The sequence below is a fragment of the Phyllobates terribilis genome, unplaced genomic scaffold (assembly GCF_046119375.1).
Source record: "Phyllobates terribilis strain yellow unplaced genomic scaffold, ASM4611937v1 Scaffold_61__1_contigs__length_8056638, whole genome shotgun sequence".
Taxonomy (NCBI): Eukaryota; Metazoa; Chordata; class Amphibia; order Anura; family Dendrobatidae; genus Phyllobates; species Phyllobates terribilis.
Window position 1 is genome coordinate 496970 of NW_027362821.1, and position 13891 is coordinate 510860.

The 13891-nt window shown below is 45.4% G+C and overlaps 1 protein-coding gene across 2 annotated transcripts in view; it reads right to left on the reverse strand.

The window, feature by feature from the left end:
• Nucleotides 1-373: 373 nt before the first annotated feature.
• LOC141192418 (uncharacterized) overlaps nucleotides 374-13891 on the reverse strand; it is a 63285-nt gene continuing 49767 nt past the window's right edge. The window contains exons 1-7 of one of the 2 annotated variants that reach the window (XM_073661932.1): nucleotides 11988-12046; nucleotides 6896-7035; nucleotides 6587-6766; nucleotides 6380-6503; nucleotides 6208-6296; nucleotides 5924-6014; nucleotides 374-3628 (exon numbers count right to left, since the gene is read on the reverse strand). In XM_073661932.1, the coding sequence (XP_073518033.1) occupies nucleotides 2211-3628; nucleotides 5924-6014; nucleotides 6208-6296; nucleotides 6380-6503; nucleotides 6587-6766; nucleotides 6896-6964 (1971 nt within the window). In that variant the 5' untranslated portion in view covers nucleotides 6965-7035; nucleotides 11988-12046 and the 3' untranslated portion in view covers nucleotides 374-2210. Of the gene's footprint in view, nucleotides 3629-5923; nucleotides 6015-6207; nucleotides 6297-6379; nucleotides 6504-6586; nucleotides 6767-6895; nucleotides 7036-11987; nucleotides 12047-13891 lie in introns of those variants that run through there. The other variant, XM_073661933.1, reaches the window with a different exon arrangement.

A 13891-nucleotide genomic window follows, 5' to 3' on the forward strand; every position in this document is an offset into this window, starting at 1 on the left:
GGGGCCCATTATTCTGTATGGAGGACTATGTGGGGCCCATTATTCTGTATGGAGGACTATGTGGGGCCCATTATACTGTACACTGGTTGGCCCACGACTTTGTCAAAGTTTTTCATTTTGGCCCTCTGCATTTTTTGAGTTTTACATCCCTGATGTAAAATCAGTATGGGTAAATGTACATGGAAATGGCAATAATGCAAAGCTGCTAATTGGACTTTGCTACAAGCCTCCTAATATAGCTGAACACGTAGAGGATGATATGCTGCAACAAATTAAAAAGGCAACAAAAACAAGTCATGGTCAAAAGTGTTGGCTCCCTTGAAATTGTTACAGAAAATGAAGTCATTCTCCCAGAAAATTATTGAAATTACACTTTTTGTTATACACGTTTATTTCCTTTGTATGTATTGGAACAACACAAGAAAACAGAGAAAAAAAGGCAAATTGAACATAATTTCACACAAAATAGGTAGGACAAAATAGGTGACACCTTGCCAAAATTGTGGGTAAACAACTTTGTTTCAAGCATGTGAAGCTTGTTCAAACGCAATTTTGGCAAGTAACAGGTGTGGGCAATATGAAAATCACAACTAAAACCAGATAAAGGAAGAAGTTGATTCAATCTTTGCATTGTGTGCATATGAGTGGCACACTAAGCATGGAGAAAACAGAAAAAGGAGAAGAGAACTGTCTGAGGACTTGAGAACCAAAATTGTTGAAAAATATCAACAATTTCAAGGTTATAAGTCCATCTTTAGAGATCGGCATGTTCCTTTGTCCAAGGTGTACAGCATAATCAATAAATTTACAACCCATACAGTCAAATATGGGGAGGTTCAAAGGTGTTTTGGGGTTGCTTTGCTGTCTCCGACTGTGTGCAAGGCATCATGAAATCTGAAGATTAGCAAAGGATTTTGGGTCACAATATAGTGCCTAGTGTCAGAAAGCTGGGTTTGCGTCCTAGGTAGTGTTGAGCGAGCATGTTCTATTAACCCTTTCGCCGAGTATGCTCGGGCCGAGCTCCGAGTATTTACAGCTGCTCAGTGATATGTCTGAATCACTCCCATGTGCATGATTTGCAACTGTTTGACAGCTTTATTACATGTGAGGAATGTCCATTTCTTACACATTCCTCACATGTAATAAAGCTGCCAAACAGTCGCAAATCATGGACACTGGAGCGATTCAAACATAACACTGAGCAGCTGTAAATACTCGGAGCTCACCCGAGCATACTCGGAACAGAACATACTCGCTCAACACTAGTCCTAGGTAATGGATCTTACAGCATGACAATGAGCCCAAACATACTTCAAGAAGCACCCAGAAAATGGATGGAAACAAAGTGCTGGAGAGTTCAAACCAGCAATGAGTCTTGATCTAAATCCCATTGAACACCTGTGGAGAGATCTTAAAATTGCTGTATGGAGAAAAATATTAAAATTTGAGAGTCCTCAGTGGTTGATACCATTTTTTCAGTTAGCCATTAGTCAGTAAGCTTTCGAGACTACTCAGGTCTCTTCATGAGACATAGTATAATACAAAATCCGAATAGTCACATATTTATACACTACAGGGCACAGGAATAATGCAATAGATCAGACAAGTGAAGTGAAGCAGAACTATCAGTATGGGAAAAGGATAAGCAGCTGTGGCCGTAAATATGTGTGGACACAAGTAGATCTATTCTTTTTTTCGTTATTTTGTGTGGCGATGAGAATTCATCCTTGTTTTAAGTTTTTGCCCTGTCTTCCCTACATACAGACCCCCAGTTGGACAATTGGTACATATAATTAAGTTCATTGTGATGCAGCTGAAAGTACCTGGGATCTTGTGGTCCTGATGTGAGTTGGGAATCTTTATCTTGTCCATGGTCTTTATAAATGAACGGGTTTTACATTTACAGTTGGTGAGGATGAATTTTATAAGTTTCACCACAAAGGTGAAACTATCCTCCCGGTCAGTTTGCTTTCCCTCCCAGTATCTTTTCATTCTAACAATGTTAGGTTTCTGGGAGATTATACTTGTTCCTTTTATTTTTGGTTCTCCTTAGCTTGCCTTCTTTGCCCTATATGAATGTGTTTTTGTTTCTCATTCAGGGTTTTCATATTTTACTTCATACTTTCCTTTCCCCTTGTTGACAGTGTGTTGCAGTGTCCCCTCTGGTTCCTCAGGAGGTATGAGAAACTCATCAACGACTTATTAGGGAGTTAGGTCTGTGGTGACGTTTTTAGTTGTACAGCTAGGGCATTTCTTGTCTGTACAGAGACTAGTTGGGTGTAGTTGCGGCATTCTCCCGTGTGGGTTCTCCGATGGTTATCAAGATGCGCTTTCTGTTTAAAACATTTCCCACATTTTGAACATGAAAAAGGCTTCTTCCCTGTGTGAGTTCTCTGATGTTTATTAAGATGTGAATTCTGTCCAAAACATTTCCCACAATCTGAACATGAAAAAGGCTTTGCCCCTGTGTGGGTTCTCTGATGGCTGATAAGAGTTGATTTCTCTGTAAAATATTTCCCACATTCTGAACATGAAAATGGCTTCTCTCCTGTGTGAGTTCTCTGATGGTTGATAAGAGTTGATTTCTCTGAAAAACATTTTCCACATTCTGAACATGGAAAAGGCTTCTCCCCTGTGTGAGTTCTCTGATGTGTGAAAAGATTTGATTTCTTTGCAAAACATTTCCCACATTCTGAACATGAAAATGGCTTCTCCCCTGTGTGAGTTCTCTGATGTATATTAAGATATGATTTCTGTACAAAACATTTCCCACATTCTGAACATGGAAAAGGCTTCTCCCCTGTGTGAGTTCTCACATGTTTGATAAGAGTAGATTTCTCTGTAAAATATTTCCCACATTCTGAACATGAAAATGGCTTCTCTCCTGTGTGAGTTCTCTGATGGTTGATAAGAGTTGATTTCTCTAAAAAACATTTTCCACATTCTGAACATGAAAATGGCTTCTCCCCTGTGTGAGTTCTCTGATGTATATTAAGATTTGATTTCTGTACAAAACTTTTCCCACAATCAGAACATGTAAAAGGCTTCTCCTCTGTGTGGGCTCTCTGGTGTTTAAGAAAACTAGATTTATGGTTAAAACATTTTCCACATTCTGAACATGGAAAAGGCTTCTCCCCTGTGTGAGTTCTCTGATGTTTGATAAGATTTGATTTCTCTGTAAAAAAATTCCCACATTCTGAACAGGAAAATGGCTTCTCTCCTGTGTGAGTTATCTGGTGCCTAACAAGACTTGATTTCTGATTAAAACATTTCCCACACTTGGAGCAAGAAAATCTATTCTTCGCTGTGTGAATTTTTTGATGTTTAAAAAAAGACTTTTTGAGAAGAAAACTATATCCATATTCTGAATGTGAAAATGGCTTCTTTGCATTAGGAGCAGTTTGTTTTTTAATGCTTATTTTGTGACTTTGATTTTCCTTAGTAGTCGGTAATGAATCAGAAGACGAGACCTGTTTCAAAGGATCAGATGACAGATCTTTGCTGTGAAGGGATGATGGTAAATCTGGAGTAATGTCATTCATTTCAATTGTATCCTGTGGAATCTGAAAATTATCTGATTTGAAAATTGAAGATGTCAGCTGTCCCTCTGATCTCCTGGTACAGTCATCTGCCAAGAATAAAAACAATCATCATTTTTTTAATAAAGAATCCTTGAATTTTATATTTTTGAACATTTCTACTTAAACGGTCCATTAAAAAAGGCAAGTTATATAAAAAAATTCACTTATTCACCAAGACAATGACCATCTAATAGAAAACCTCATAGGATGAAGCAGTGGAGCGTGGTGTTCAACTGTTTGTTCATTCTGGCTCCCAAATATGGAGTAAAAGGCGCAGGCTCTGTCCAGCCACTAAGATTAGGGTGCCTGGGACCTGTAGTACCATCCAGTCTGGCAGTATGGGTGTGTGTGCTGTCCAGCTGGAATAATCTGCTCCCTGCTTCAGCCATTTGGAGAGCACTGCACCCTACTAAAGGTGGAAGCATATTGCTGGAAGCTGCCAGATACAGCCTTGTTCTCCTCTGGTTCAGTCCTCTGTGCTCAGCTCCCGGCTTGTGGATTTGTTTCCTGTTGTGACCTCGGCCCGTTTACTGACTACTCGTGTCTTCTGATTTTGTATTTTCTCTGCCCTCCTGGTTCTGACCCGGCTACCTGACTATTCTTCTTTCCCTCTCACTCCAAAGAAGAGCAGTTAACACCGTGGCCCAAGCCTAGGGGTCTCTGTGTAGGTTCAGATCCATGTAGAGGGGTTAAAGGGTGATGATCAAAGTAATTTGTGAAATCTGTAAACAGGGTAGATAGTGACAAGCCTGTTCGTGGTAGCCATCTTTTGAGCATTCCTAATATCTAAATGGCGCTCCTTCCCTTCTTAACCTGCCATGTGCCCAGACAGTAGTCTACAACCGTATATAGGGGATTGTCAGATTCAAAAGAAGTTGGAAAATAATTTGTAAGGTCCATTTGTTTCCTATTATCCTTTGTGAAGAATTCCAAAGTTATCACCACATAAAGTGACACACGTCAGATTTGAAAAATGGGGCCTGATTAGAAACATAAAACTGCGGGAAGGGGTTAAATCAGAGGATTACAGAAGTTAAAAACTGTGACTATAGACAATAAAACATCGACTGAAATGATCAAACTGAACAGTCTTCATCAGAGAAAAATGAGTAACTAGTGGTGAAACCTCTCTGGGGTAATTGGAGTATGGGGCTCGGTGGCTCTTGGCAATCTAAACTATCATAAGAACCAATATTTTCTGTCAGATGAGTGTCAAGAAGAAATATTAGACATTTAAAGTGAACTTTTTTATAATACTGCAGAGCTGAGGTGTCTTAAATGTAGATCTCGGGCATTTGGAAGAGGTAATGGAGATCTTTTTGAAAAACTACCAGGGAGTTATAGAGTCACATAAGTGAGGCCGGCTGATCCAACCACAATGAAACTATCATAGAGAGGGAATTTGTAAAAAAAAGAAAGAATATAAAAACATGTAACATCCCCAACAACAACGTATGTATGAAGGGAGAAATCCAACACTAAACTGGAGTTGCACTCATTTATGGTGGACCATTTGGCTTGAACAAGCCGGAACCCCGAACACGAACCTGAATTTGAAATGCCGAACAAATTTGCTCAATACTATTTATGATGTGGAGTGAATCTATGAAACCAGGGCTGGAGCCAACACATCTCCTGCAGGCGTGAATAAATGTATATTACAGCCATCAGCCACGCACAGCTTAGAGATATATCATGGCACAGGTGTAATGTTTTCTGTATAGTTTATCACAATCCAGTTTGAAGTTAGTTGGTTTTAAAATAAATTGAACAGTCAGGATAAAGGGAAACTCTGCTGTTATTGTACAGAAATTCACACTTGGCCTCACTGCACATTTAATGTTGTCGATCATAAAAGTGAAGTTTGGCCAAAAAGACTGGATCTGGTCTTGTAGGGACCATATGAGAACATTCAGCAGCACAGAAGGTAGATTCATCCAATAAGATATCAGGAATCTAGGAAGCCAACACCATCATTACCCTCCACTTTCTCTTACAGGCCCATCATTATATTTTTCTTCAAGGGATTTTCTCACTAGTCAGCACATTCTACGTACGCTGTCATTTGGCTTTGTAGTTTACAGATCTGGGCAGGTAACGGTCAGCGTCTCCTAATCCCAGGGGGTAGGTGGATCCTCCAGGTTGTAAGTGCTACAGAAAAGGGCTTTCACAATTACACAAAGTAATCTGAATATTTTCGGACGGAGGAGAATGTTGTGGTCTAGAGGCAAAATGGTGATCACACGATTGTGATATGGCTGGACTACATCACCGATAAAGCAGCCACAGCCAGTGACTGAGAAGAATCTGTGACTTCTCTGCATTTAGTGGTTACTACTCACCTGGGTAGTCATATGTAGGAATCTCCTCTTTACACCGCTCATCACCCCTCACATATGTCTCTGTAGTATTAATATGGGTCAGATCTTCACCCTGAAACAAATATTATAAAAGTCAAAGACAGATGAAGTCACATCTATGATCAGCTCTAATCCTGTTATCTCCACCGTTCTCATAACACAAATTTAAAACATAATACTGGGGGATAAAACAAGACTGAAGACAGGACCTTTACAGCCGTCTACACATCATAGGGGAAATCTCATGACATCTTCTCTCCATCTACCTGAAGAACATTGGTATCTTCTTGTTTACAGTCCTGTGGAAGAAGAGGATGGGGACATCTCTCTGGTGTTGTCCTCTTACTGGATAGATCTGGAGGAAACACATACAAGGACTGAATACATTTTTTACATACAGATAATTATAGGCCGTGTGTATTTAGTCCTGTCTATTACCTGGTGATGTGAAGGGCTGGGGAACCTCCATCATGACGTCCTTGTACAGATCTTTGTGTCCTTCTAAATACTCCCACTCCTCCATGGAGAAATAGACAGCGACATCCTGACATCTTATAGGAACCTGACACATACAATGATACCGTCATCCCCCAGATCCCTTCATAGCATTACTGTATAATATCCCAGCATTCCCAGCAGTGTCACCTCTCCAGTCAGCAGCTCAATCATCTTGTAGGTGAGTTCTAGGATCTTCTGGTCATTGATGTCCTCATGTATCAGAGGGTGAGGTGGAGGCCCTGTGATTGGGCTCAGGGGTATTCCCCATTCCTCAGACACAGGGTCCTGACAGCGCTCACTAGAGGTCTTCTTCACTACTGTGTAATCCTGGTTATGGAGAGACACGTTAATAAATCTCCCTCCAGACATTTCCAGAGTCCTCACCTCTCCAGTTCTGTCCATCTGTTATTCCCATAGATAAGAATGATGTAATGTGACGTCATCAGAATCTCTCACCTCTCCAGTAAGACGGAAGAGGATCTCTAGGGCGAGGTGTAATATCCTCTCCGCCATCTTGTCCATCATTTTCCTGGATAAATCAGGAAAATTTTCTTATATAGATGATCTTCACTGAGAGGATCCGGTATTTTAGAGTTCTGAATGAGAAAAAGATAAGCTGATGGATAAGACCATTTTTCACAGCTTACTAATTCTCCTACACATAAAGATGGAAATATTCTTTGACCTGATCTTCGCCCGGCTCTGTTCAATACATGATTTTACTAACTCTCCTCTTCCACTCTCTGATCACAACCTTCTTTCATTCTCTGTCAAGAACTGTCACCCTGCTCAAGACACCCCCACTTTCCACACTTATAGAAATATACATGCCATTAACACCCAGAAATTTATGAAAATGTTGCAATCATCATTGGCCCCAATCTCCTTCCTCTCATGCCCTGACTTTGCACTGAAGCATTATAACGAAACATTGCAATGCGCCCTGGATGAAGCCGCACCTCCTACACAGAGAACAACTCGGCACAGACGGCGACAACCCTGGAACACACTGCAAATACACTTTCTCCAGTGGTGCTCCAGGTGTGCCGAACGGCTGTGGACAAAATCTAATCTGGCCGAAGATTTCCTCCATTATAAATTTATGCTTAAAACCTATAACTCCGCCCTTCACCTCTCCAAACAAACCTACTTTAACAACCTCGTCATCTCATGGTCCAATAATCCTAAACACCTGTTTGACACTTTTCACTCTCTCCTTAATCAAACAGCACAGGCCTCAAACATCAACCTCAGCACTGACGATCAGGCCAATTATTTAAAAGAAAAAATTGACCATATCCGATAGGAAATTTTCTCTCAATCCCCAAATGTTATGCATACTCCTCCCTCCCACACTGCATCTTGCTAATTTTCTGACTTCAAACCAGTCACGAAAGAAGAAGTGAAAAGGCTCCTTTCTTCATCTCGCTCTACCATCTGCACCAGTGACCCTATTCCCTCACATCTCCTTCAGTCCCTTTCTCCAGCTGTCACTACTCACCTAACTAAAATATTAAACCTCTACCTTTCATCTATTATTTTTCCCTCCTTTTTTAAACACGCCAGCATACATCCATTACTTAAAAAAACATCCCTCGACGAGAACTGTGCTGCTAACTACAGACCTGTTTCCAATCTTCCCTTTATCTCTAAACTACTCGAACAAGTGGTCCACTCCTGTCTAATCCGCTATCTCTCAGATAACTAACATTCTACTGAAACTGCACTCACTAAAGTTTCTAATGATCAACTAACAGTAAAATCTAATGGTCACTACTCCCTGCTGATTCTCCTGGATCTCTCTGCAGCATTCGACACTGTCGATCTACCTCTCTGACTGCTCCTTCACTGTGTCTTTTGTTGGCTTCTCTTCTTCTCCCCTTCCCCTTATTCTCGGGGTTCCTCAAGGATCAGTCCTAGACGCCCTTCTTTTCTACTTATACACCGCTTCTATTGGACAAACAATCAGCAAATTCGGTTTTCAGTACCATCTCTATGCTGATGACACCTAATTAGACACCTCTTCTCTGGACATCACTCCTGCATTATTACAAAATACCAGTGATTGTCTTTCCGCTGTCTCTAACACTATGCCCTCCCTCTATCTAAAATTGAATCTGTCAAAAACTGGACTCCTCTTATTTCCTCCCTCCACTAACCTACCTGTGCCCGATATTGCCATTTCTGTTTGTGGCTCCATCATTACTGGCCAGCAACATGCCCGCTGTCTTGGGGTCATACTTGATTCAGATCTTTCCTTCACTCCTCACAACAAATCACTTGCTCGCTCGTGTCTTCTATACCACAAATACATCTCTAGAATTAGAAATTTTCTTTCCTTTGACTCTTACTGTAGCTCTTACTCATTCTCGTCTGGACTATTGCAACTCTTTACTTATCGGTCTCACCTACCGATACAACGATGTCTCTTCCCTGTGCCAGTCATTGCACTGATTGCTCATCCAATACAGAGTTCAATATAAACTTATTGCTCTTACCCACAAAGCTATCCACGATTCAGCACCACTCTACATCTCCTCCCTCGTCTCAGTCTACCACCCTACCAGTGCCCTTCGTTCTGCTAATGACTTAAAGCTGAAATCCTCAGTAAGCCGCACCTCCCACTCCCGTCTCCAAGATTTCTCGCATGCTGCACCAATTCTTTGGAATGCACTACCCAGGACAATTTGATTAATTCCCAATACCCACAGATTTAAGCGTGCCGTAAAAACCCATTTATTTAGACTGGCCTATCACCTCAACATACTTATCTAACTGTCCCAGTTTTGGCCCATATTAAAATTTTCTTCAAAATCATGCTCATACCATTCATGCACTGCATAGCCTCTGTCTGTACTGTACACATACTGGCTGGTGATCAGTTCATGTAGTGTTATGTACTTACCCTATTTAATATATTAAGGCTGTATTATACAATATATGTACATTTTACCTTTTGTGTCTCCCCTATTTCCTTATAGACTGTAAGCTTGTGAGCAGGGCCCTCACTCCTTTTAATATCGGAGTTATGCTTATTCTGTAAAGTCTGTATTGTCTGTGTAAGTCCCCCCTAAAATTGTAAAGTGCTGTGGAATATGTTGGCGCTATAAAAATTATTATTATAATTAAATTTAGATGTAAATCTCAGGCCCACTCTATTGATGTTGAGTTCCCTGACAAATTCAAAAGATTGTTCACTCGTCCCCGACCAGATGATAAAAATGTCATCAATATATTTGTACCATACCCCAATATATGGATGCCATCACTTATGACCATCCCTGAATATTGTGGATTCCTCCCACCAGTCCAGGGATAAGTTAGCATATGAGGGGGCACAGAGGCTCCCCATCGCAGTACCCCTGAGCTGGTGGAAGTACTTCCCGTCAAAAAGAAAGAAGTTATGAGTAAGAGTGAATTTTAGAAGATCCTCCATGAAGTCATTATGTCTGCTACACTCTACTGATCTCGATTTCAGGAAATATCTTACTCCTCTGATACCATCCTCATGCGGTATATTACTGTACAAAGCCTCGATATCTAGTAAGGCCTGCTCCCCTACATGCATGTATACATGCTCGAGGGTCTACATGTAGGGGAGCAGGCAAAGGGAAAACCAACTCTAGAGGGATTATTCCAACTTCAGGACCTCAGGCGATACTATGGGAACATTACACTGTGTAGGGGCATCATACATCCTGCATAAGGGGGATAATGGGGACATTACACTGTGTGGGGGCATCATACATCCTGCATAAGGAGCATAATGGGGGCATTACACTGTGGGGGCATCATACATCCTGCATAAGGGGCATAATGGGAGCATTACACTGTGGGGGCATCATACATCCTGCATAAGGGGCATAATGGGGGCATTACACTGTGGGGGCATCATACATCCTGCATAAGGGGCATAATGGGGGCATTACACTGTGGGGGCATCATACATCCTGCATAAGGGGCATAATGGGGGCATTACACTGTGTGGGGGCATCATACATCCTCCATAAGGGGCATAATGGGGGCATTACACTGTGGGGGCATCATACATCCTACATAAGGGGCATAATGGGGGAACATTACACTGTGTGGGGGCATCATACATCCTGCATAAGGGGCATAATGGGGGCAGTACACTGTGTGGGGGGCATCATACATACTGCATAAGGGGCATAATGGGGGCATTACACTGTGTGGGGGCATCATACATACTGCATAAGGGGCAAAATGGGGGCATTACACTGTGGGGGGCATCATACATACTGCATAAGGGGCATTACACTGTGGGGGGCATCGTACATACTGCATAAGGGGCATAATGGGGACATTACACTGTGTGGGGGCATCATACATCCTGCATAAGGGGCATAATGGGGGCATTACACTGTGTGGGGCATCATACATCCTGTATAAGGGGCATAATGGGGGCATTACACTGGGGCATCATACATCCTGCATAAGGAGCATAATGGGGGCATTACACTGTGTGGGGGCATCATACATCCTGCATAAGGGGCATAATGGGGGCATTACACTGTGGGGGCATCATACATCCTGCATAAGGGGCATAATGGGGGCATTACACTGTGTGGGGGCATCATATATCCTCCATAAGGGGCATAATGGGGGCATTACACTGTGGGGGCATCATACATCCTACATAAGGGGCATAATGGGGGAACATTACACTGTGTGGGGGCATCATACATCCTGCATAAGGGGCATAATGGGGGCAGTACACTGTGTGGGGGGCATCATACATACTGCATAAGGGGCATAATGGGGGCATTACACTGTGGGGGGCATCGTACATACTGCATAAGGGGCATAATGGGGACATTACACTGTGTGGGGGCATCATACATCCTGCATAAGGGGCATAATGGGGGCATTACACTGTGTGGGGCATCATACATCCTGTATAAGGGGCATAATGGGGGCATTACACTGGGGCATCATACATCCTGCATAAGGGGCATAATGGGGGCATTACACTGGGGCATCATACATCCTGCATAAGGGGCATAATGGGGGCATTACACTGTGGGGGCATCTTACATACCGCATAAGGGGCATAATGGGGGCATTACACTGTGTGGGGGCATCATACATCCTGCATAAGGGGCATAATGGGGGCATTACACTGTGGGGGCATCTTACATACTGCATAAGGGGCATAATGGGGGCATTACACTGTGTGGGGTTATCATACATCCTGCATAAGGGGTATAATGGGGGCATTACACTGTGGGGGCATCGTACATACTACATAAGGGGCATAATGGGGGCATTACACTGTGGGGGCATCATACATCCTGCATAAGGGGCATAATGGGGGCATTACACTGTGGGGCCAGTAAAGGGGTCCTGTACTATGAGAACAATACGTTTCCCCCCTTCCTGTCTCCATAGTTGGGTCGTATGTATCTATTATAGGAAACAGAACAAAAACCTTGATTCTTATAAAGGGGCAACACAAGACCCCAAAAGAGTCTCCGTGCTGAAGGGGTTAATGCCCCCTGCGCCCAGTAATGGGGTCTCCACATACCTCCACCTGCAGAGCCGCCACCACATATATGGCTGCTCTGTGCGCACAGGAGCTGTGATGAGGTCACAGGAGGGGAGGAGTCAGGGGTCACATGATCAGGGGCCTCAGTGGATGCAGGACTCTGCTGTGCTGGTTGTCATGGTGCTGCATGAGCTGAAGTTTATGTGTGGGGTCAGGAGGGGTTTACAGTGTGGATGTAGCAGAGCCGTGTGTGTACGAGGTGTACGGAGCAGAGCAGTGTGTGTACGAGGTGTACGGAGCGGAGCCGCGTGTGTACGAGGTGTACGGAGCAGAGCCGTGTGTGTACGAGGTGTACGGAGCTGAGCCGTGTGTGTACGAGGTGTACGGAGCTGAGCCGTGTGTGTACGAGGTGTACGGAGCGGAGCAGCGTGTGTACGAGGTGTACGGAGCGGAGCAGCGTGTGTACGAGGTGTACGGAGCGGAGCAGCGTGTGTACGAGGTGTACGGAGCGGAGCAGCGTGTGTACGAGGTGTACGGAGCGGAGCAGCGTGTGTACGAGGTGTACGGAGCGGAGCAGCGTGTGTACGAGGTGTACGGAGCGGAGCCGCGTGTGTGCGAGGTGTACGGAGCGGAGCCGCGTGTGCGAGGTGTACGGAGCGGAGAAGAGTGTGTACGAGGTGTACAGAGCGGAGCCGCGTGTGTACGATGTGTACGGAGCGGAGCCGCGCGTGTACGAGGTGTACGGAGCGGAGCCGCGCGTGTACGAGGTGTACGGAGCGGAGCCGCGCGTGTACGAGGTGTACGGAGCGGAGCCGCGCGTGTACGAGGTGTACGGAGCGGAGCCGCGCGTGTACGAGGTGTACGGAGCGGAGCCGCGCGTGTACGAGGTGTACGGAGCGGAGCCGCGTGTACGAGATGTACGGAGCAGAGCCGCGTGTGTTCGAGGTGTACGGATCGGAGCCGCGTGTACGAGGTGTACGGAGCGGAGCCTTGTTTGTACGAGGTGTACGGAGCGGAGCCGCGTGTACGAGGTGTACGGAGCGGAGCCGCGTGTGTACGAGGTGTACGGAGCGGAGTCGCGTGTACGAGGTGTACTGAGCGGAGCCGCGTGTGTACGAGGTATACTGAGCGGAGCCGCGTGTGTACGAGGTGTACTGAGCGGAGCCGCGTGTGTACGAGGTGTACTAAGCGGAGCCGCGTGTGTACGGAGCGGAGACGCGTGTGTACGAGGTGTACGGAGCAGAGCCGCGTGTGTACGAGGTGTACGGAGCAGAGCCGCGCGTGTACGAGGTGTACGGAGCGGAGCCGCGCGTGTACGAGGTGTACGGAGCGGAGCCGCGCGTGTACGAGGTGTACGGAGCGGAGCCGCGCGTGTACGAGGTGTACGGAGCGGAGCCGCGCGTGTACGAGGTGTACGGAGGGGAGCCGCGTGTACGAGGTGTACGGAGCGGAGCCGCGCGTGTACGAGGTGTACGGAGCGGAGCCGAGCGTGTACGAGGCGTACGGAGCGGAGCCGCGCGTGTACGAGGTGTACGGAGCGGAGCCGCGCGTGTACGAGGTGTACGGAGCGGAGCCGAGCGTGTACGAGGCGTACGGAGCGGAGCCGCGCGTGTACGAGGTGTACTGAGTGGAGCCGCGTGTGTACGGAGTGGAGCCGCGTGTGTACGAGGTGTACTGAGCGGAGCCGCGTGTGTACGAGGTGTACTGAGCGGAGCCGCGTGTGTACGAGGTGTACTGAGTGGAGCCGCGTGTGTACGAGGTGTACGGAGCAGAGCCGCGTGTGTACGAGGTGTACGGAGCAGAGCCGTGTATGTACGAGGTATATGGAGCGGAGCCGCGCGTGTATGAGGCGTACGGAGCGGAGCCGCGCGTGTGCGAGGGTACGGAGCGGAACCGCGCGTGTACGAGGCGTACGGAGCGGAGCCGCATGTGTACGAGGCGTA